Source organism: Protopterus annectens, chromosome 17.part0, assembly GCF_019279795.1.
Source record: "Protopterus annectens isolate FY-2018-M chromosome 17.part0, PAN1.0, whole genome shotgun sequence".
NCBI classification, from domain to species: Eukaryota; Metazoa; Chordata; order Ceratodontiformes; family Protopteridae; genus Protopterus; species Protopterus annectens.
In genome coordinates this window covers 656521645-656544144 of record NC_056751.1, presented here as the reverse complement: position 1 = coordinate 656544144, position 22500 = coordinate 656521645, and the positions used below count along the sequence as shown (strand labels likewise).

General features: G+C 38.1%; 1 protein-coding gene across 1 annotated transcript in view; it reads left to right on the top strand.

Annotated features, from left to right (window-relative positions):
- Window positions 1-22500, top strand: part of SPON1 (spondin 1) — a 1605397-nt gene that overhangs the window by 1338698 nt on the left and 244199 nt on the right. Inside the window, exon 9 of the mRNA XM_044059306.1 lies at window positions 15827-15967. Coding sequence (XP_043915241.1) covers window positions 15827-15967 — 141 coding nt within the window. The remainder of the gene's footprint in view (window positions 1-15826; window positions 15968-22500) is intronic.

The window sequence follows — 22500 nt, the reverse complement described above, 5'->3', positions numbered from 1 at the left end:
TTCCTCAGTCTCTAGTTATCTTCTGTTCACCTGTGGGTAAGTAGCCACTGTCTTCTTTGGGGAAACTGATTTACTGTGTGTGTAGTCAAGACAGCATTTCTCTTAACTATCTAATGTGTATATTTCCACAACTTTATTTTAATTTCAACTGCAGCAATGAAAGCATTAACGTTTGTTAAATTGCATTACAATAAAAGAATAGAAGGCTAAACTGCATTTACCATTTGCAATTTCAAGCAATTGATATGAACCAACTTTACTAAACTATTTCAGTATAAATAACATTTGACAAATAATAAAACGCATGTTTATCAGAAGTGAGAAGTAGTCCTAAAACACTTTGTTTAGTGTGAGTAAATCCTTCACACAGTATACAGTACTGTTTGTTTTTTGTTAGATAAGTAATATACTGCTACAATGCTAAACTGCAAGGCTCACACAATATCTTTCTCATGTTTGACTAAAATTAAGCAGTACTGTAGAACCATGGCTTACAGTTTTGTTTTCTGTTTTTCTTCCTTAAAAAAAACAGTTATTTTTTAGTAGGTTACCATATCCTGATGTCGTACATTGTATTCTGTCATTCTCCAATAATGACATCATACTGCTACATTCCTGAATCGATTATCTTCCATTATTCATCAACACATGACATACGTCATTTATACTTCTGTAATGCATTTCTCTGAATGCTAATGATAATATAATATACCATGCATATTTCCCCATCTCTCATGCCAGATGAAGCAAGCTAACAATTATATTCAGTGTTCAGTAAAAATTATCCATACTAAACCAAGAGTACCCTCTGCTGCCTCACATCACCTTACTAGCTTTATGGGAAGATATGATCCCTTTAATATCCAGCAATCACCATGTGGTACAACCTAGCTATCACAATATTTTTGAAAATGATACCCACAGCCTCTTTAGAACATTATTATTGCCAGATTACTTGAAACTGAGTCATTCAAATTATTAATCCATCCCCTGTAGGTTATGACTATTTTATTTAAAATTTACTGCATTACTGACATATGGGCAAAATTCTATAATATAATTTTATATTATATTAGGTTTTCTAAATAAGTATATTGATTTCTGTTTAACCAAGTGTATTAGTTCTTATAGGATGTCCTTAAAAATAGGACATGGGTACTGGAGTCAAGTGTTTCTGAGTTGCATAATGAACCAGCCGGCACTGTATTAAAAAGTGCATTATAAAGGAATGTAAACAGCATAAAACAATAGCTACATCATTTATTATAATCAAGATTACCACTATAATCTTCAAAGAAGAACAAAGAATCATTGACTAAACCAGTCCTTTACTTCTTCTGTTTCATAATAAAACATATTTCATCAGGTTGAATGACTAGTGTATTAATAATATATCTGTGTGTGACACTTTTAGAAAGAGAACACTTGATTTAGATAAGCTTGTCATAATAATTTTCCTTTTATCTATATTAAAATATCTCAGTGCTCATATTAGCTCATTAGAGCAGGAAATTGAGCATTGTTTTATTCCCTGGAGTAATCTTAATTAAAATCATCATTTCTTTCTATGATCATTTGGCTTCCTATTTTCTTCAGACTGCTTTAATTTCCAAATTATTGTAATGGTTGTCGGACACTGTATCTTATTGCTGCCAAGTTTATTAGGTGATGTACAAGTTTTTATATGCATTGACCAAGAAAAATACATTGTTTATTATAGATTATTTCATGAGATCATGAGAAAGATAAATAACATAATTTTGAAGAATGTATGTGGATTCATATTAATTTGTCAAAGTCCTACATCAAAAGCAGAACTAAACAAAATTGCCCCTTGCTCATGGTTTGGCAAGGATTCTGCATCTTCAAACCATCCATGTGGGGTATTTGAACGTACTCCCTTACATAAAATAACAGCTCCAGGGACATGCCAATGGTAAGGCTGAGTTTTTGTGAGTCAGATTTTTAATGAAAAGACGATTCTGTGAACTGAGATGATGTCATTAATGCTACTCTCCTATTATGGCTTGAGATGTACCATTTTGCTGTTGCATGGCCATTCTTTTCTGTAGTAAGAACCAATGCAATGATGCAGTTACTGCCACACTCTGGGTACAAAGCCTATATAACTTCATACAAAACAACAGTTAAGGTCTGTGGGTCACAACTCCTAGGTCTGGACTTCATCTGTTTTGTCTGTGTAGTATGTGGCAGTTGCATATTCATTTAATTCTGTTTAGCATTTCCATAACCCATCCGCCTACATTTTACATGCTGGTGTCCTGGGCTATGGACATATTGTCCATTGCATGCTGGCATAGGATCTGGTTTCCAACAGTCATGATTTCATTAATGTAAGTAGTGAAAATGGATGAACAGACTGGAGAATAAGACTGTTCTCCTTTGTGGAACAGAGATGAGTGTAGAGAGATAATTTTAAATTTGATTGTAATTGTTTAATAAGATGAGTCAGGTGCTTTTATTGTGTAATTTAAGGGATGATGAAATGTATTTTTTACTTCTTGAAGGCTAGTAAGTCGAGGCACTAGAGTGAGTTTTGTATTTCTTTTATGTAATAAATATTTACCGTTTGGATTCACTGGCCTTTCTGTTGTTATATTTGTTTATGTTTTATTTTTATTTTTATTTGTGGAATTATAGAGGTAAATGTGTCTGACTAGATACAAAGGTGTTCATATCGGGACAAACTGTATTTGTGGATCAGAATACCCACATTAAAAACTCTGCTTGAATAAAGTCCACTATATCAGTAATGTAAGGCTTAAACTACACTCTGTTACCAGCTTGGTTTACAAGTTAGTAAATTATATATATGACATATTTTAAAACTACAATATCTCAGATTAATCAAGTAGTTTTGCATTTAACATACAACAATGCTGTGACAGTTTAGAACAGGTAGCACAAGGTATATGATTAAGAAGATATGTAGGATGCCAAGTAACAGAACTGAAGAGTTGCATTAGATGGCAGAAGAATACATAGATTTCCAAGCTCATTCATAAATGCAATTTAACAAGTGTAACATGTTTCTCAGTTCTGCTTTTTTTGTTTTATGTGGCTGAATATAAAATCCCATCACCTTCAGTATAAGGGGATCCGAAGTAATGCTGAACTAATATTAATAAAACATCAGAAGTAATATCAGGACTTCAGATAAATATGGGGATGTTTCCCTTAAAATATGTAGATGTTGCCCCCCCCCCCCCATTAAAAAAAGAGAGAGACAAGGACAGAGACAGAAGAAAGAGACTTAATTTTTTGCATTCATAAAGATAGCCTGACAATTCAATATCATCTGAGGACTTAGACCCACTCTCACAACAGCCACACAGTTAAGCATATCAGAGAAAATGCAGTTTTCCTTCCTGCATGTGAGGCCCTCCGTAGAATCAGTAGGAACAATGTTTGCAGTGAATTTGATTGAATGCATGTTAGTATGCTGACAGCATCCAAATTCTGCTCAGAGATTCTCAGTGTCACTTGCTATACACTGCCCCAACTGACCTATGGCCATTCACTGATTCCACTGACATATGGCCCAGCACTGCTCCTACTGATCTACGGTCAACCACTGCTTCCATTGACCTATGGCCATGCACAGCTCTTACTGACCTATGGCCATGCACTTCTCCTACTGACATATGGCCCAGCACTGCTCCTACTGATCTATGGTCAAGCACTGCGTCCACTGACCTATGGCCATTCACTGCTCCACCTGACCTGTGGCTATGCACTTCATCTACTGACCTATGGCCATGCACTGCTCCTACTGACCTATGATCATGCTCTGCTCCTACTAATTCAGGCCCATGCACTACACATATTGATCTATGACAATGCACTGCTCTTACTAAGATATGGCTGCACACTGACCCTACTGATCTGTAGCCAAGCACTGCTCCCGCTGATCTATGTTTGTGCACTTTTCCTACTGACCAGTGGGTGTGCTCTGCTCTTACTGACATGTAGCTATACATTGCTCCTCCAAATTTATGTCTGTAAACCCCACTTATTGCTATGTAGTCACCTACAGCTCCTATTGTTATGTAGTCACCTACAGCTCCTATTGATCTGGTTCAGTTTGGTGCTCCTCCTGATCTGTCATCTTGTTCTGTGTGTGCTGCTATATGGTTGTACTGTGCCTGCACTGATCTTTGGTTATGAAATGTTCATAAGGATGTGTAGCCGTTCACTGGTCCAACTGATATGCTGCTTTGCACTAGTCCTACTAATGAATTGTGGCCAAGAACTTTTGTTACTCATCCATGGCTGTGTGTGTCTGTCAAAGGAAAAAACTTCAAAGACCAATACATGTAAGGTTCAGTTAAGATATATTTATTTACTTGCCGCAAGGAGACAAAAACATGCAAATACACGGATTTGTCTAACTACTAACAGGAAGTATGCTTATTCTTATACTATTTTACAAGACATGGCCTTCTATGGCTGACGTAATCAAACACAACTTTCAGTATTGTTCTACAGCAGATGTTACTCAGATTTTCTACTGACATGACTGGATTTGTGAGAAACATTTGAGATAAACAACCTGGCCTTGGTGGGCACTAATTCATTTACAAGCTTCCATTGTACAGTGTTACATTTCAAGGTACTCTTTTAACTCAGATACAAGCAAATGCTGATTGCAGTTCATATTTTCAAACAGGCTTTGTCCCAATTATCTATAGCTTCTACAGCTGTGTATTTTCTCGCAGCACAAACAGAACTTCTTGTCTAAGCTTCATACAAGTAGTATTGTTCTATTCATTATTTTCCTAACATAAGCAGAATTCATCTGCTTCTCAGTAAATTTCCAAGGTACAAGCAAGATTTTAGCTAACAGTACAAGGTCAGAAAGCATCTGCAGTTTGTACAGATTTATGCAGTATGAAATAGAATAAATGTGTTAACGCTTTTCAAGCTCTAAATGCACTAAGCATATTACTAATACACACATTAATACATATTTTTCTGACAGTGTCTTCTATTGATATTTTGACATGTACAACTTCTAGTAATCTATAGCACTGTTCTAGGTGAACCAAGACCATGCACTGTTCCCACTATGTAGCCATCATAAAAGGCTCCATCACTTGGAGAGTGATTCTAAAGCACTTTAACATGATTGTTATTCATTGAGATATTTTAGAAAGATTTCTACAGTTGCTTTTTCTTCCCCTAAGAACATCTGAGATACTATCACCAGAAAATCAGCTGTTCGTTTATAACTCATCTATAACAAAAATGACTTGCCAACAGGCCATACACATAAAAATAATTATTTTTACAGGGGATCATGCTGGGGTTGAAACTCACCCCCTCTTACTTATATATACTTTTTTTTTTATTGTACAACATTGAAGGCAGGGTAATTTTCATATAGCATATGACAGAGTCACACAGACAGTGAGCCTGCAATGACTGCATCTGAGTAATATAACCTGCAATTAAATGTAAATATGACCAGTTGTGTTTTGCAACTGAAACCCAATTAACTGGTCATCAATCCAAGGTAAGCTCTTGTTTAGATATTCTCATGCAAGCATTTAGAGATAAGCTAAGGCTTTAGGCATGATATCTGTAGTGGTTAGGATGGATGACACCAGGAATAAACTGCATAGAAGATTTATACAGCATACCAAAGCTATCATTTTTATTCCAGAACTTGTGCAGCAGACACTAAGTTCTGAGTATAGATTCCATATATACCACCATCCTGCATGGGTCTGTTGTAAAGAAATGAAATATTTTGTACCACAGGATTAAGGAATGAGATTCATAATGAGTAGCAAAGTCTCATACCATGAGGACAGGAGTTCTCAAAACAAAACAGTGCAAGATACAAGACATCCCATGTACCACACAAACTAAAATACCATATATTCCATGTCAGACACATACAATGCAGGGCTTTTAGAATAGTCTCTTTTCTTTATCCAGGATAGCTGAAGAGATAGAAATGATTCCCTTTTTCTTTAATACTTTTATTTATAATGCTTATGGACTGTTTTGTCTCACCGCTATTTGTCTTTCTCAGTTTTCCTCAGATCTATATTGACAGCCATTTAAGTTTTTTTTTTGATGGTGGCACAACATTGCCTGTCAAGAACTTGGTATGCATGATCTGTAAAACAAGGGACTGGTACACCTCCAAGAAGGCACATGCATGCCTCAGCATACAAGGAATTATGTCTAAAGGTCATGAGTGATGCTTATTAGGGCCAAGAATATGCCCTGGCACATGTGCTGTGCATTATAATGCACAGCATTTGTAGGGTACCTGCACCGTGGTTGTCTGAGATACACCTCAGCATTGGTAAGCTGGCTTCACACAGTCACTGACACCGCCCCAATCCTTCTGTCCCTGCACTGTGATCTCATCAATCCTGTGTAATCTGAGTAGCCAATAAGGATTTAAGTCTTTACAGCTGTTTGATAGATGGCATTTCAACTCTTCCATTTCTGCCATTTTAATTTTAATTTATTTATGTGCTAAGTAGCTAAGTCAATTCTGCCCTCATAGGCTATTTTCAGCCATATCTCAGGTCAAAGGGGCAATATAATTATTGAGGTACATGTTTATCACTCAGTACTGTACTAAACAACTCCCGCTGAGCTGATAGTACTTATTATACAACATCTTATTTTTCTTTACTTTGATTGCCATTCACTGAATGATGTACTGTATAGCTTTAATAGAGGAAATGTGACATAAGGTATTATTTCCCCTTCAAACATTTAGGTTTGGTATTTTAGTAAGGTAGTAAAATAAATCATTAAGAATGTAAGTTAGTCCCTGAGCACAGTAGAAACAGATTACAATTCTACCCTCTTACATACATATAACTTATTTAACTCAGGTAAACTGTCATTAATGTAAAAAAATTTGATTTTTAGAAAATGTGCAATGTATCGCATTGAAAATACAGAAATATAACTGAACAAGTTATAAAGTGAAGAATGTGCGGCTTAAAACTCACTAATGATGAAACTACTCTGTTAATCATACTGTAAATCAGACAGGTAGTTTGAGGTCAAACATAGCAATTTCATTGTAACTAAATGTGCTAACTTGGAGGTCACACCATCTTGGATAAAATGGAAATACTTCATTTTGCTGCAAAATGCTGTGTTTAGAATGTACAATTTCTGTCATTGTACAGCAATACAGGTTACATTCCATTACATTCTGAAAAGTAGAAGTACAACTAATTTAAATTTTTACTGCAATTAGGAAGTGATATACTCCTAATATCAGTGCTCATATTTGCTACTCCTCATTTTTACTGGTTTCACTTGGTATAGAGTCGGGGAATTTAACAGGTGACTGCTTAGTTTCTACCATGTACATTTTTCAGTACTCGTACACAATCAAGCAACATATATCTATTTTAGTAATAAAATTGCAAACCCTGGCAAGATAACCTATATATGTTTTTGCTACCACCCAAACTAAGAGTAAAAAAAAATGCTCTATGAGTACTGACTCGAATGCAACTAAGCACAAAATGAGACAGTGAGAATGAGGGAATAGAAAGAGGGGTAAATGCCAAAACATTAACCTGACCACAAGTATATGTAGAATGATATCTAAGCAGAATACGGTACCAAGCGATGTGATGGTAAGGGAAGCAGGGTGACAGTGCTTCCAAAATTTCTGGGGAGTGAGTCCTTTACTGACCTTACAGGCACCCAATGCTTTCTGTGTGCAGCCAAGCCAAGAGTGACAGTCATATAAGGGAATTAGTCACCATATGCTATGTGAGGTCAATTACGTACTGTGGACCAAATTGTGAAAAACGAGGCATAAAAAGAGAACCACAGTTGTGCATACCTGCAGAAGCAGTTCTTGTGTCCAACAGACACCCTTCTGCTGTTTAGAGTTAAACTTTCTCAATCCATAGATATTCAACAGTACAGACAATGATAGACGCATGACATGTCGAAGTGGCTATTTAGTACCAAGGTTACTGCTTTGTGCATATGTAGTAGTGTACTGACATATGTGTTGTCTACATTTTGTGGTAGATATTTGCGTCTGTCAGTTAAGTGCAGTACATCTATATATCCATCAGGTCTATATTAAATCAGCAAACACTTAAAATAGCGAATGCTGATTTATCGACCCTTTAAGACCGAAAACTGACATTCCCAAAGACACGGAACAGATATTTTTTTCCCAGGGAAATTGTCAGCTTTTGCTCTTAAAAAATGTTCACTGATTTAACATAGACCCTATCCATCTATATCCGTCTATATTTATGTATATATATATATATATATATATATATATATATATATATATATATATATATATATACACACATACACATATGTCTATGGATGTATACATATATACTTACACACACACACACACACACACACACACACACACACACACACACACACACACACACACACACACACACACACACACAGACACACACAATTTATTGATGACCCAAAAAAGTTTTATAGAGAATTGGGAAATAATGACCACCAAAAAAGAGGAAGTAGATACATTTTGGAGCAGTATCTATGAAGTTCCTGTGGTACATAACAAAGATACTAAATGCATAGAAGACGTAAAAGAAGGAATAAGAAGTTTAAAGGTACAGAATATGAAATGGGATGAAGTAACAGCCAGAGAGATTGAAACAGAGTCAAGAAAAACCTCTAATTGGAAACCCCCCAGGCCCAGATGCAGTACCTAACTTTTGGCTTAAAGTATTAACTTCTTTACACAAGGATTTAGCCACGAGTAAGAACTATTTGTATGCACAACCCGAACACACACCGCACTGGTTAACTACAGGAAAAACAATCATCTTGTATGGATGTCCTTTTTAAATGTTTATTAGCTAATTGCTTAATTGTCTTTTTAAGAAATTGATGAGACTATATAAAAAGGATTTTTAGTGCCTGTCTTTAAAGGTTTGATAAAGCTACATAGCGAAAGCGCTTACTGGACTTGTTACTAATAAAAAGATCGCCTACTTTTATTTCTTGAGTTTGGATTTGCTTTTTATATATGGAGGTCTGAATAGACGTTTTTACTTAACAGAATGTCTGAAGAGACTTATCTTGTGTATCCTATACTTGGATTTACTTGGTGTATGTCATACCTGAACTGATGACAGCCTGGTTTGACCCTGAGCAGTAACTTTTTTTATATTTACATACAGGAAAAACAATGTTTTTACTTAAGAGTGAACCTGCAAGCTACCCAAAAAAATATAGACCATTAACTTGTCTTCCAATGATGTATAAACTATACACAGAAATTGACGCCAACAGAGTTTATAGTCATTTAGAAGAAAACTCAATTATGGCAGTAGAACAAAAGGGCAATAAAAGAAAGACATATGGAACAAAGGATCATTTGTTGTTAAACAAAGTTATAGTGGAGAACTGTAAAAAGGGGAAGAATCCAAGTATGGCATGGATTGACTGCAAAAAATTGACAGTATCCTACATTCATGGATAAAAGAGTGCATAAAAATGTATAAGATACACCCTACACTGATTGACTAGATTACAGTAACCATGAAACAGTGGCAGACCAGTTTGCAATTAAGCCATGATAAAGGACAGATTATTATCCCAGGGATAAAAATAATTCAAAGGGGGGTATTCCAGATTGACTCTTTGTCACCGTTGCTATTCTGCCTTGCCATTAATCCATTAAGCTGTTTACTTAACAGCTTAGGCCATGGCTACAATTTGGCTCCTAGAAAATAACAAAGACTAATGACTTCTCATCTTCTCTTTGTCAATTATTTAAAACTGTATAGCTCATCAGACGAGGAACTGAAAAGCACAGCTGCAGGTTGTCAAAACTTTTTCAAATGATATTGTAATGTCATTTGGTCTTGATAAATGTGCAAAAGCAACCTTTAGAAAAGGAAAACTGCAGCACCAGGAAAACATTAGTTTGGGACAAGAATGTGATATAAAAGAACTTGAGCAAGAGGGAGTGTATAAATACTTGGGAATTGATGAAGGATCAGCAATAAAACATGAACAAATGCAAATAAAACTCAGTAAGGAGTACTTTAGAAGACTTAAACTAATCCTGAAAACAGCATTGGCATCTAGGAACAAGATCCAAGCCATAAATCAATTTGCTCTTCCTGTCCTAACTTACAGTTTTGGAGTGATTGACTGGCCCCAAAAAGTGTTGGATAGATTGGGTATTAAAACAAGAAGGATGAGTCATGCTTACCAAATGATTTATAAAAATCATTGTATACCAAGATTATATATTCCCCATTCTGAAGGAGGGATGGGCCTCCTTGAAATTGATAACATGTATAGATCTGCAATCGTGGGACTCCACACATATCTACTGACCTTACAAGATCCAAATGTAGTGAAAGTTTTGAAACATGAGGAGAATAAATCTAAGATGACATCTCTGCTTAATTTAGCAGAAGCATATCGATGTCAAGCAGGAATGGAAATCAAACCAGAAGTAGATAAAAATCAGGCAGCAACTGAATGTGCTAAAAAAAACAAAAGAAAGATTATAAGGTGAAGGAACAGATGAGAAGGCAAGAAATGTGGAAAAAACATAAATATAGTTGCAAGTATAGAAAACTTCTGGAAGAGCCTCATGGTGAACAAGAACGAATGCAGGAAGGAGAGGTGACTTCACATCAAGAAATGAAAGGTTGATATTGGCAGCCCAAGATAGTGGGCTACATACACACTGGTTTACAAAGTCCATTGAACATGTGGGAGAAACAGACATATGTAGGTTTTGTAAAACCAAATTGGAAACAGTCACACACCTTGTTGCTGATTGCAATGCACTAATGGTAGAGGGACTGTAAACTAAAAGGCATAATAATGTGGTGAGACTGTTACACTGGAGATTGTGCAAACATTATGGTATCAAAGTGGCTGGAAACATGAGCCACAAAGAATTATAGAAAATGATGAAGTTTATATCACATGGGATCACCCAATACCATCAGTCCAAAAGATAGATGCTAGAAAACCGGATACAGTGGTCCAAGAAAAGAAGACAAAAATAGCATCGCTCATTGAAATTGCCACACCTAGTGACTACAGGGTCTTGCATACAGGGAGACACAAAGTCATAAAATACCTGGATCTGCAGGCAGAAATGAGAGCCATGTGGAAGAAAGATACACAATAATAGTAGGAGCAATGGGTCTTATAAAAAAGAATTTAAAATAGTATTTAAATATGTTACCAATTCATGTAACACCATATGAATTGCAGAAGGAGTCATTACTGGGCACATTGCAGGTGCTGCGAAGAGCACTTTTGGCTGACAACAAAAAATGAAACAATACTAATTTCATGAACTTTAATCATACATTGACTTAGGAATGGGGTCCATTCCTGTCATGGTATTAGAAACCCAAAAGACTTGGAGAAATTAAAAATGGCAAGACACACACACACACACACACACACACACACACACACACACACACACACACACATATATATGTGTGTGTGTGTGTGTGTGTGTGTGTGTGTGTGTGTGTGTGTGTGTGTGTGTGTAAAAAAACAAAGATTGGGGAATTGGATTGATGGGCCCATACCTTTCATCTATCCCTGATTTTTAGAAATGTACTTGGTTTTGAATCAATATTTTGTTCTGTTCCTCTTATTCCCCTTTAAATCTGTTGATTTTGGGAGAAAGTTGGTAGATTACACTTAACAAATAATGGCAATAATTAGAGTTACAGGTTTATTTTACTTCAGAAAATGCACCTTAATCTACATTCTCTTATTTTGTCAATTTCCCAAGTTAATAATGTTAATATTATAAAAAGTGTTCTTGATTGTTCTCTGATTATTTTTGGATTTGCCTCTGATTCTGATGGTAAGAGGCGCCTTGATTATTTCTAGATTTGCCCCTGATTATGGTGGTAAGAGACTGAGAGTTAGAGATGGGCATGAAACTGTTATGGGTGACTACAGCAAAGCAAAAGAAATAAAATAAAACATCCCCCTTTCATTATCTCCCCCTCCACTCATGCACTTGCAGCCTCATACAAACGATCATTTGCAATCGATTCTATTGTTATCTGAATAATCCTTCTTTGGGAAACAATGCACTGTCTGCCTTCTTGTGTAAGGGCTCCATCTTCTCAAAGATTAGTGCATACTTCCTCCAGGGAGTCATATACTTTAGTTCCTAGAAGGTAAAACACCTTCAGTTTAGTATGCTAAAAGTAGTGGGTTATGCGGCCTACTTATTCAATGTGCTTTTAAGTTATCAGACTATTTCCTGTGGACATACTGAAGAAGTCTTTATCCAACCATAGCTGCACCTTGATATAAAATGTTCTTGACTGCCCTTTTCTTTCTTTTTTTCTCTCTCTCTGATAAATTAGAATCTATGAACAGTTGATCTAGATTACTGAAGACTCAGAGATTTGTAGTGCTGGATCCAGTTGCAGAGCTTACATCAGGCAAGAGTCCAATACAGCGACCACCCTACCAAGGGTGAAATCGACCGTTCATTTTTAATAATCATACCATTTAATTCAGAGACCAAAGAATGAGCAACTTATTGGTACTATTTAAATTCTTCTTAAATTTAGTCTGGTACCTGAAGCATACCTTTCAACTGTCCAGATTTTTGCAGAATGCCCAGATTTTGGCTCAAATCTTTGGTCTGTTCCTCATAAAATTTGTGGTTTTCTTGCAAATCACTGGGATGATTTGAGGATTGAAGTCATTAAATGACATATCTTTGAGTTTCAGACTTACAATCCTGCAGAAAATGTATGTTAACACAAACCCTGTTACTCTAGCAACTTTCTAAATTATAATAGCAATATTTAAAATCGGTCCATATGTTTGGGCTTTTGTCCCGCCATTTTGTTTGGTCTTGTTCAGATTTCTTGTGCTGATAAGTTGAGAGGTATGGTCTGAATTACTTTCATGCTCAGTTGAATGTGTTGGGTCTGCCATATGAAGATGGCAAGTTGCCCTATGTCATGCTCAGTAACAACAGAGTTGGCTGTAAAAGGATTCATTTTATTCAACTTTTTTCCAAATGGGTGGATTTAATTAAAAACGGACATAATGTTCATTCACAGGAGAGATAATTAATGAATTAACAATGCAAGCATGAAGTTTTCTTAGCTGTTTTATTGGACATTGTTTGTTTTATCACTCACTTCATCAACAGAGTTAACATCTTCTTCTTTCAGCTTTTTCCGGTTAGGGGTTGCTACAGTGGATCAACTGTCCGCTTATGACTGGCAGTATAGTTTTACAGTGTCGAGTTGCCAGCCCAGCGCCCAACCTTCCACAGAAGGTGCATACACGCACGCCTAGGGCCAATTTAGAGTGTCCAATCCACCTACAGCATGTCTTTGGGATGTGGGAGGAAACCAGACCACCCAGAGGAAACCCACGTGACCACAGGGAGGACATGCAGACTCCGCACAGAAGGCACCCCAGCTGAGGATTGAACCAGAGAACCTCTTGCTGTGAGGGGGCAAAGATAACCGCTGCACCACTGCTGCCACCCAGAGTTAACATCTTCTATTAAAGTCTATTTTGAATACAACTTTCTGTCAAGACTACTCTGTTTTACTTAGTTTCATAAAAAAGAAAATCTGACAAATCTCATTTTGGCCAAGCATCTCACATTCCTTCCTGTTAATTAAGTCACTTTTGCATTACTTGTGTTTAAGAAGAGATTTGTATCTTTCCTTGTGGAAAACTGGACAGTGTTTGTTGTACTACTGCTTTATGAGCAGATTTATTGTAAGGCACTTTTTACCATTTTGCTGCTGTGTGCAGCATTTTCCACTGATTTGTTGTATAAAAGGAGCTTGAGCATCACATTTAACATTCAGTTCTATCACATCTAGATATTTAAAAAAACACCTCCCATTTTAAATTTTCAGGTGATGGCTTCCATCAGAAGTTACACTTACAGTGTCTTCATTATGCACGGCTATTGCAAATGTAGGTGTTACACAGCATGCATGGTAATCTGAAATTCAGTTACAATTCAGTGCATGTACCTTTATGGAAACGTGTAGGCCTGAGAAAATAAAAGATATACCCAACACTTTTACATCTTATGTGATACCTATCTTGCCATCAGCTGCATTCATTGTGGTGTCACAAGATGTTTTTGACTAGAAACTGCTGAGCAATAACACACCAGATGGTCTATAGTTATACAACACCTCAGATGAGCTGGTAAGCTTAGACAAGTTTGCTGTCTACATATGTTGCATATTAGTTTCACACTCTTAAGTTTTTTCTTCATAGTTCTAGTGTAATGCCAAATAGATGGAGACATATTACTTAGTTATCTTATCATAAAAAAAATACTCTACCTGCAGTATATTTGTGAATTATATAAAAAATATTCCTAGAATTATTCATCAGAACAGGACTCCAGTGCTCAGTGAATTTTTCAACAAAGTTATCTTGCAATCAGCTGCTCTCTCTCACTCCCTCTCTGTATATATATATATATATATATATATATATATATATATATATATATATATAGTTAAATTATTATTTTACCTATAAATCCCTGTAGTCATTACAGTTCTGAAAATATGAATCCAAGGATATGGACCATGTTCTAAAAGGCTTAGAAGTAGCTACAGAACTACATAGTTATGGAACAAGAAAACTCCCTTGGCTTAGCTGAAAATTAGATCATCAGCTATATTTGCTGATACTCTGTTTCTCCACTTTAACTCGAACCATGATAAACCTATATTTTCTGCCTTTGCTCATAAAACCCTGATACAGTGAAATAAGACATGCAGGTAAACTATTGGAATCTTTACCAGACAGAGGTTCTCATTCAGTACATAATCGACAAAGTATAGGGAAATCCTGCTAAACATTGATCGCGATATATTGCATCAATTAAACATCAAGTTTGTAAGCGTTGTGTGTTGTTATGGGGGAAAAGAGGTTGGTCCACCCCCTCACATCAATTATAGGGAGCTGTGTCTCCCTACACCCCTTGCAAATTTCACTGCATTGAGTGTACAGAAAATATCTGTTGTTTTACCAAAACTAAATATTTTTGTACAGCATCAGTTAGTGTGCCTAGGGACTATGAAAGAGACTCATCTTCTTGTATTAGGAGAAGGTGCAGGGAGTCAAGGTATAATATTCAAAATATGCACTTAGTGGGAATTAATATATTTGTTTTAAACATTATACTCTGTGCCATAAGTGAAATACTTGCACTGGTCAATTATTTTAAGCTACTAAAATTGTAGTATTCCTGAACAGAAGTAATGTTTCATGATTTTGTCTTTCTTTCATCCATTTCATTTATTTATTCATTCATCCATCCACTCATTTCCTCAATGGCTACCTTAGAAAGTAGACTTTCTTTGCTAAATATTCAAACATATTCAATATCATCATTACACATTCAATACCATCATTACATATTCACTATAATCATTACTTATTCAATATCATCATTATTCAGTTTCTAGACAATATATTTTCCACAGTATGCAGTTTGATATGTCAAATACACCACCTGAATTCACAGTGTAGTATTCCTGCTTTGCTTATTAACATTCATAAGATATAGATAGTGGACATGATGACCAGAAATGTCTCACAGTATGTAAAGATAAATATGTATTTATTCCTTAATAACAGGCGCTATATACTTTTGTTGCAAAAGTCTTGATTTTCCTTAATACATCTTCTAAGTACGGAAGCTTTGCATTTGCTAAATTAACTCGCATATTAAAATATTTTACTTTTTAAAGTTATTATATTTTGCATGTTTATTATCTTATAGGCACCTAACAAACAAACCATACCTCAAGAAAAAATTCGACCATTAACAAGCTTGGACCACCCTCAGAGTCCCTTCTATGATCCTGAAGGAGGACCTATTATACCTGTCGCAAGAGTTGTCCTTGAAAGAATAGCTAGAAAGGTAAAGTATATGTATAGTAATTGTACACTGATAAAACCTACTAAGCTTTAATTATGAGAATTTATTGAAAATATTAACAGACTAGACCTCTAGATAAAATAACGCAGTTGGTAAAGGTGTCTTTTTTACATATATGGTTCATGATCACTTAAAAAATCTACAGACTAAAAGCACAAACATATTTATGCAAGATAAATTATTGTTATCCAATGTGAATTGGAAGAACAGGCCAGTCATTTGCCTATAGTCATGTCTCTAAAATGTTAACATGAATTCTTGCTGTGATGAACAAAGTGATATTTTATCTTTTAATGATTACACCTGTTATTCCTGAATACTGATCTTTGTAAGTATGCTTCTAAAAAATAGCAATAATGCATTGATTTGACACATACAGTAATCTGCTTCCCTGAGTCATTAAGCATCTCAGCTGTGCTTGACATTTAATAACCTTCTGGCTCATGTTACCACATTATATATCTCAGCTGAATGTTAGCTCTTAATTAATCTGCATTTTTGCTAACACATGCAGAAATGTATCTGATGTTTTACACCATATATATTGCTCTACTGATGATGATAACTTTTGTGCAAGTGTACCCATGGCAGCAGGTGCCAAACTGAAACTACAAAGTCATTTCATAATGAGCTGAAACTGTTCTTTTCCTCTTGACATTTTATCGTAAAGGACCCCTTGTACCGGCATTGGAACACATTTTAAGTACATTTTCTTAGCTAAGTATCAAGTACACTTTATGTTTAATTACTTTTTAATTTTTAGTTTTGTTCTACACATCCTTATCTCACATTCTTTCAGCAGTATCTCTTCTTTACCCGATTTTTGGGTTCCCTGTGTTTAAATGTATTTAATCATCACAAGATTGTATGATAGAGTCCCACCTCACCTCTTCAAGTGAAGAGCAAAAGAAGAGAAAAAAATAGACTTTGCATTTTACTGTAGAAAGCTTCTGATTGGGACTTTTGTCCCAGTCAGCTTCCTACAACAGCCAATCAGCTCTTTATGTAGCTTCTACATGAAGTGCTGAAGTACCTGCCTGTACCAGCAATTTTGCATGCAGGAACTTTGTATCATGCTCCCTGACACGTTGAACTGGGGTGGCTGACACCTTTGCCTTACCCTTACTACTTTACATTTTTTGGATACATATCCAATATAACTCAATACTATATGAAACACATGTACTAAAGAAACCTTTCCCACTGATAGATGTGTTTAGTTATATTACATTGCCACTACCGATCTGCATTGGCTCTTAAAATAAAGAAGATTTTTGAAAAAGAATTATGTTCTTACCGTAACGTTCCATATGTGTTGTTAATCTTCATTCATTCCTTACTGATGGGACAGAGTCCCTAGCTACTTTATGTCCTGGGAGGTCCTTATGGAAGAATGTTCCTGAGTACCACTGAACGAAAAGATGCTCTTCCCCTGGAGACCAGGTCCAATTTGTAATGAGTTTTAAAGGTATGGGGAGTAGACCTGATTGCAGCTGCACAGATATCATCCATTGAAGCCCTTGAATAAAAAGTTGCAGAGGTTGCCATTGACCTGGTTGAGTGTGCTTTGACCTTGCTCGGTAGAGGAATGTTATTCTTTTGGTAAATGAAGGATATACAGTTTCTCAACCACTTAAATAAGGTCACTTTAGAAACAGGTTCCCCCAAATTCGGACCTGAAGAAAGACACAGACAACTGGTCTTATTTACATACTGGTTCTGTTCTGTGCAGATAAAAACGTAATTGTTTATGTACATCCAACAAATGAAGGCAGTATTCCCCCTTTATTCGAATAGTTTGGCAAAAACACAGGAAGGTCAGTCATCTGGTTAATTGTGAATTCTGAGATAATTTTCAGAAGGAAGGAGGGGTTAGTCCGGAGTGATACTCTGTCTCTATGAAAGATCATATAAGGACATTTGATACATAAGGCCTGAAGCTCAGATATGCATCTAGCTGAAGTTATGGCTACTAAAAAAGTTATTTCCAGGCCAAACTTTTCATATCACAAGAATCCACAGGTTCAAAGGGTAGCTGTAACAGAGATTGTAGCACCAACATTAAATCCCAAGGGTCAATAGGTTCTTTGAAAGGTGGTCTGATGTGCAAGACCCCTTTTAAAAGGGTTTTGTAGAGGTGATAGGAGATAAGGGATGAATCTTGGAAATCATCATGAAAGTTTGAAATTGCAGTCAAATGGACTTGAATTGTGGATGCTGCCACTCCTGAGTGTAGAAAATTTGAGAGATAATCTAAAACCAAAGTAACAGGAACTGAGCAAGGATCTAGTTTCTTTTGTTGGGACCAAATAAGGAATCTCTTCCACTTGCTGAGATAGAGTTTCCTGGTGGATGGTTTATGTGAAGCCAGAAGAATATTACATACAGGAGAGGAAAGGTTACTCTGCCTGGCTATTACTGAAGTGGAGAAAACAAGCTGTTAGCTTGAGATTGGAAAGGTTTGGATACGTCATCCCTTGAGGATGCAAGATTAGTTCTGGAGTTGGATCCAGAATCTAGGGCTGGTGTAATAAGTGAGGCCAAAGGAAGGGAAGCCACATTTGTCATTGCCAGTAAAGGGCAATGAGGATTACCTTGCTTCTCAGATGAAGGACCTTCTATAGAACAAGGGGAATCAAGGGGAAGGGAGGGAAGGCATACAGAAGTCCCATGGGCCAACTGTGTATCAGAGTGTCCTTTGGGGATTCTCACTGTGGAGGGAATTAGGGTAAAGTAGCTGCTGCATTTTTTGTTTAGTGGGGAGGCAAAAAGATCGCAGCAGGGTTGACCTCAGTGGCAGAAAATCTTTGCCGCCATAACTGGATTGAGGGACTACTCATGAGGCAGTAGGATACATCTACTTAGCTTGTCTGCAATCATGATTGAAACCCTAGGAATATGCGTTGCAATAAGAGAAAGCAGTCAGAAGCTTTCGCCCATTGCCAAATTCTCATGGCCTCTCAACAAATTGGGTAGGACTTGGTTCCCCCTTGTTTGTTGATGTACCAGACTACTGACATGTTGCTGGACTGTATAGCAATTGTCCCTGATGGAAGGGTGGATTGAAATGTTTGCAATTCTAGAAGCACTGTCCTTAGTTCTAGGATATTAATATGCAGATTGGCCTCTGCATGACCAAGTGCCTTGGACAGTCTCCCCTTGGTAAAGCCCCCCACCCTATCAGGGAAGCATCTGTGGTCACTGTGGCCCTGGACTGAAGTGGGAAGAAGGGGTGACTCCTTAGCTGTTTGTCTGGCTTCATCCACCACATTAGATCCTGTTTGCATCGTTGAGTTATATGTATCTGAAAGAACAATGGATGGTGTAAGGGATACTACTGTGTCAGTAGAAGCCATTGGAGAATTCTCATGTGTAGTCTTGCTAAAGGCACTATCGTAATTGACGCTGCCATGGAACCCAGGAGCTGAAGAACCACCCAAGCAGAGACTAGGTTTTGACAGAGTATAACCCGGATCTAGGATCTTATCCTGTGTAATCTGTGGTCCAGAAGAGAGACTAGACATGCATGTGTATTGAAAGTTGCCTCTATAAATTCCAGGCTTTGAGAGGGAATCAAGTTGCACTTTCCCCAGTTTATTGAGATTCCCAGGGATTCTGCCAGTTTGAGAGTGTAGTTTAGAGCCATCTCCAGTAGACGCTTGGTGAGGGTGGTGAGGAGCCAATCGTCTATATATGGAAACACCCATAATCCTTGAAGTCACAAGTGAGCTGTTACTACTGCCATGCACTTGGTGAACACTCTGGAAGCTGTAGAGAGTCCGAAGGGCAGTGTGCAGAATTGGAAGTGATTGGCTCCTAGCCAGAAGTGAAGGAATCTTCTGGAGCACTTGTCCATTTTTATGTGGTAGTATGCATCCTGAAGATCTACTGAGCACATCCAATCATCTTTCTCCAAGAACAGAAGGATAGACTGAACTGTGACCATCTAGAATTTTTCCTGTTTGACAAATTTGTTCAGGATGCTGAGATCTAGAACTGGTCTCCAGTCCCCTGTCTTTTTTGTCACTAAAAGAATCTTGAGTAGAATCCGGATCCTATCTGGTCTGGTGGGACTGTCTGAATTACTCTTTTTTGAAGCAGCTTTTGTATTTCCAGAGCTGCTGTTTCCCTGTGACTGGGTAGAATGTCGGGAATTCATCTTGAAAGCTTTGGGTAAAGATTGAATGGGACATGATAACCTCTGGTTATCATCTGTTGCACCCAAGAATTTGTAGTTATTGTCAGCCAGGCAGAAAGGTACAGGGAAAATCATCCCCCAACTGCTTCCAGAGGAAAGCAATTTGGCTGCTGCTCAGGAGTGCTGATAAGGTTGTCCAGAGAAAGAATCTCTGAACCCCTGGTTATGTGGACCCCCTCTGCCTTTGTAGGGGTGCCTTCCTGAAGAGTTGCCCCCTCTGCCCTGGGGAGCAAACTCACCACGTGTATCATGGAAAGGACCCCTGAGATTTCTTGTGCCACATCTTTCCTCTCCTCTAGGTCCTTGAGTAGGGTCATTGAGAGGTGGGAAAATGTACGCCCACAGCAGACAGGGTCTTGCCATCCTTCTCACACCTGGCCAAAGTGTCTTTTACTTTATGGGCCAAAAAGTGAAGGAGCTTCAACTGGAGTGTTCAGAAAGGAAGACTTAAAAGGGTCCACAAAATCACAGAGGCGCATTCAGGTGTGACCTCTCGTGACAACACCTGAACCCGCCACTCTAGCCACTTCTTCAGTATGTGGGAAATCAAATGCATGGAGGAGTTGGATATGGATTCCAGAGTAGCAAAGTGTGAGGCAGCCTTGTCATGTACCTCATCAGAGACTGCTCCTGCTAAGGTTTCGGGGAGTTCAGAGACTAAGTCTCTCTAAAGCCTAGTGAAATGTGCCAGGTAGTTCAAAGACCTAACAGCAAAGGTCAATGATGCAAAAACTCACTTCCCTAACCTGTCCACCACTCAAGACTCCCTGTTTGGGGGGCGGACAGTCTGGCTTTCCTCGGCAAGCTCCTTCTTAGTATTAGCCACCACCAGCATAGCGTCTACAGGAAGATCCTTGGATTGGTGCGGATGCTGCTTGGGAGGGGATAAAAACTTATCTGGTCTCCATGGGATTAGCTCAATAGTATCAGAACTTTTCCATGCATGCTGCACAATGAGTTGAACCAGCTCATCTGCAGCCAGGGTCACCCAGGAAGTGAAGGGTTGAGCACAAAAGGCCTGCAGGAATATAGACTCTTCAGAGGAAGGGCTAGTGGACTTCCAGTCACACCTCTGATTCAGGATTTTCAGAATGTCTCCAATGGAAACATCATCGGTGGGTGAGTGTGGGGACCCCTCCCCTTCATTGTATTCTGTATCCTCAGTGAGGGACTCCTCAGGGGAGTCCATGTGCTTCTTTTGCATGTCCTCTTACGAGGTACCTTTTCAGTGGGAGTTTCTGATGAGGACTCCGAAGAGGGGACACCCTACGGTAGGGTATCCTGAGGCTCTTGTGCTCAATGTTTTGATGCGGTTGTCTGCGTCAGCTGTGGCTCAGAGAAAGGACATATTTGGTGTTCCAATGCTGATGGTTTGCCTACAGAGGCAAGAGCCCTCTCCATCACCTGGAAAGCAAGTCTGCTTGAAGAGGGATGGGAGCCTGTAACTGAGAAGGGCAACCTCGGAACCAGGGTCACACACTGCTCTGATAAACCTACTCCCAAGGCCGGAGCCCCAAGGGGCTTGGTATCATCAGGACTCCTGGAACCATGGCAGACAGCAGCATAGAAATTAACGGTGCCATACCAGGCACCCCGGAGCCTGCAGTCCAGTCCTGAACCTAGGGAAGACCTGGCTCTGAATGACTCGAAGGCAAAAGGGTTGGCTCCGGAACTACAGTGAGCTCCACTAGTGGAACCAAAGGCATGGGAACTGTAAAGGGTGTTGGTGCCAAGAATTTTAAAGCCTGCAAGGAGTCAAAGGAGGAGAATAAGTTGGAGTCTGTGGAGATAGGCTCCCAAGTCGAGATGGGAAGGGAGTTTTGGAAAGTGTAGCAATCCCTCTGGCTGTCAGCTGCTGGTACACAAGACACACCACATCTAATTCTGAGAGGCTCCTGGTTGATCTAGTAGCTATCCTTGACAGGGAGTCAGCACATTCTAAGAAAGGGCTAAACTGTTGCCCAAGAAAGGATCCACTGTAGGGGAGTATCAGGTACAGTAGGAATGTCAGGTATGGGAGCTGATGGGACAGACACTGTAGGCAAGCTTGGTGTCATTGATATGGCCGGTACCATGATCGGTATCAATGTCAAAATCTTTAATGATGGCACCAAGGTAGAAATTTGCAATTTAGGCAAAATCAGTGCTGTAGACATAGTTGGTGCCATAACAGGTGCCGATGACCCAATTTTTTAGATGACTCCTAAGACGGTGCCGTAGAAGCCAGTTTTGGCTCTGAAGTCAACGAGGTCAATTTTAGTACTTTTTGCCTTGGTTCCTGTTTCTTATCACCCAAGGGTGAAGAAGGAACCAAATG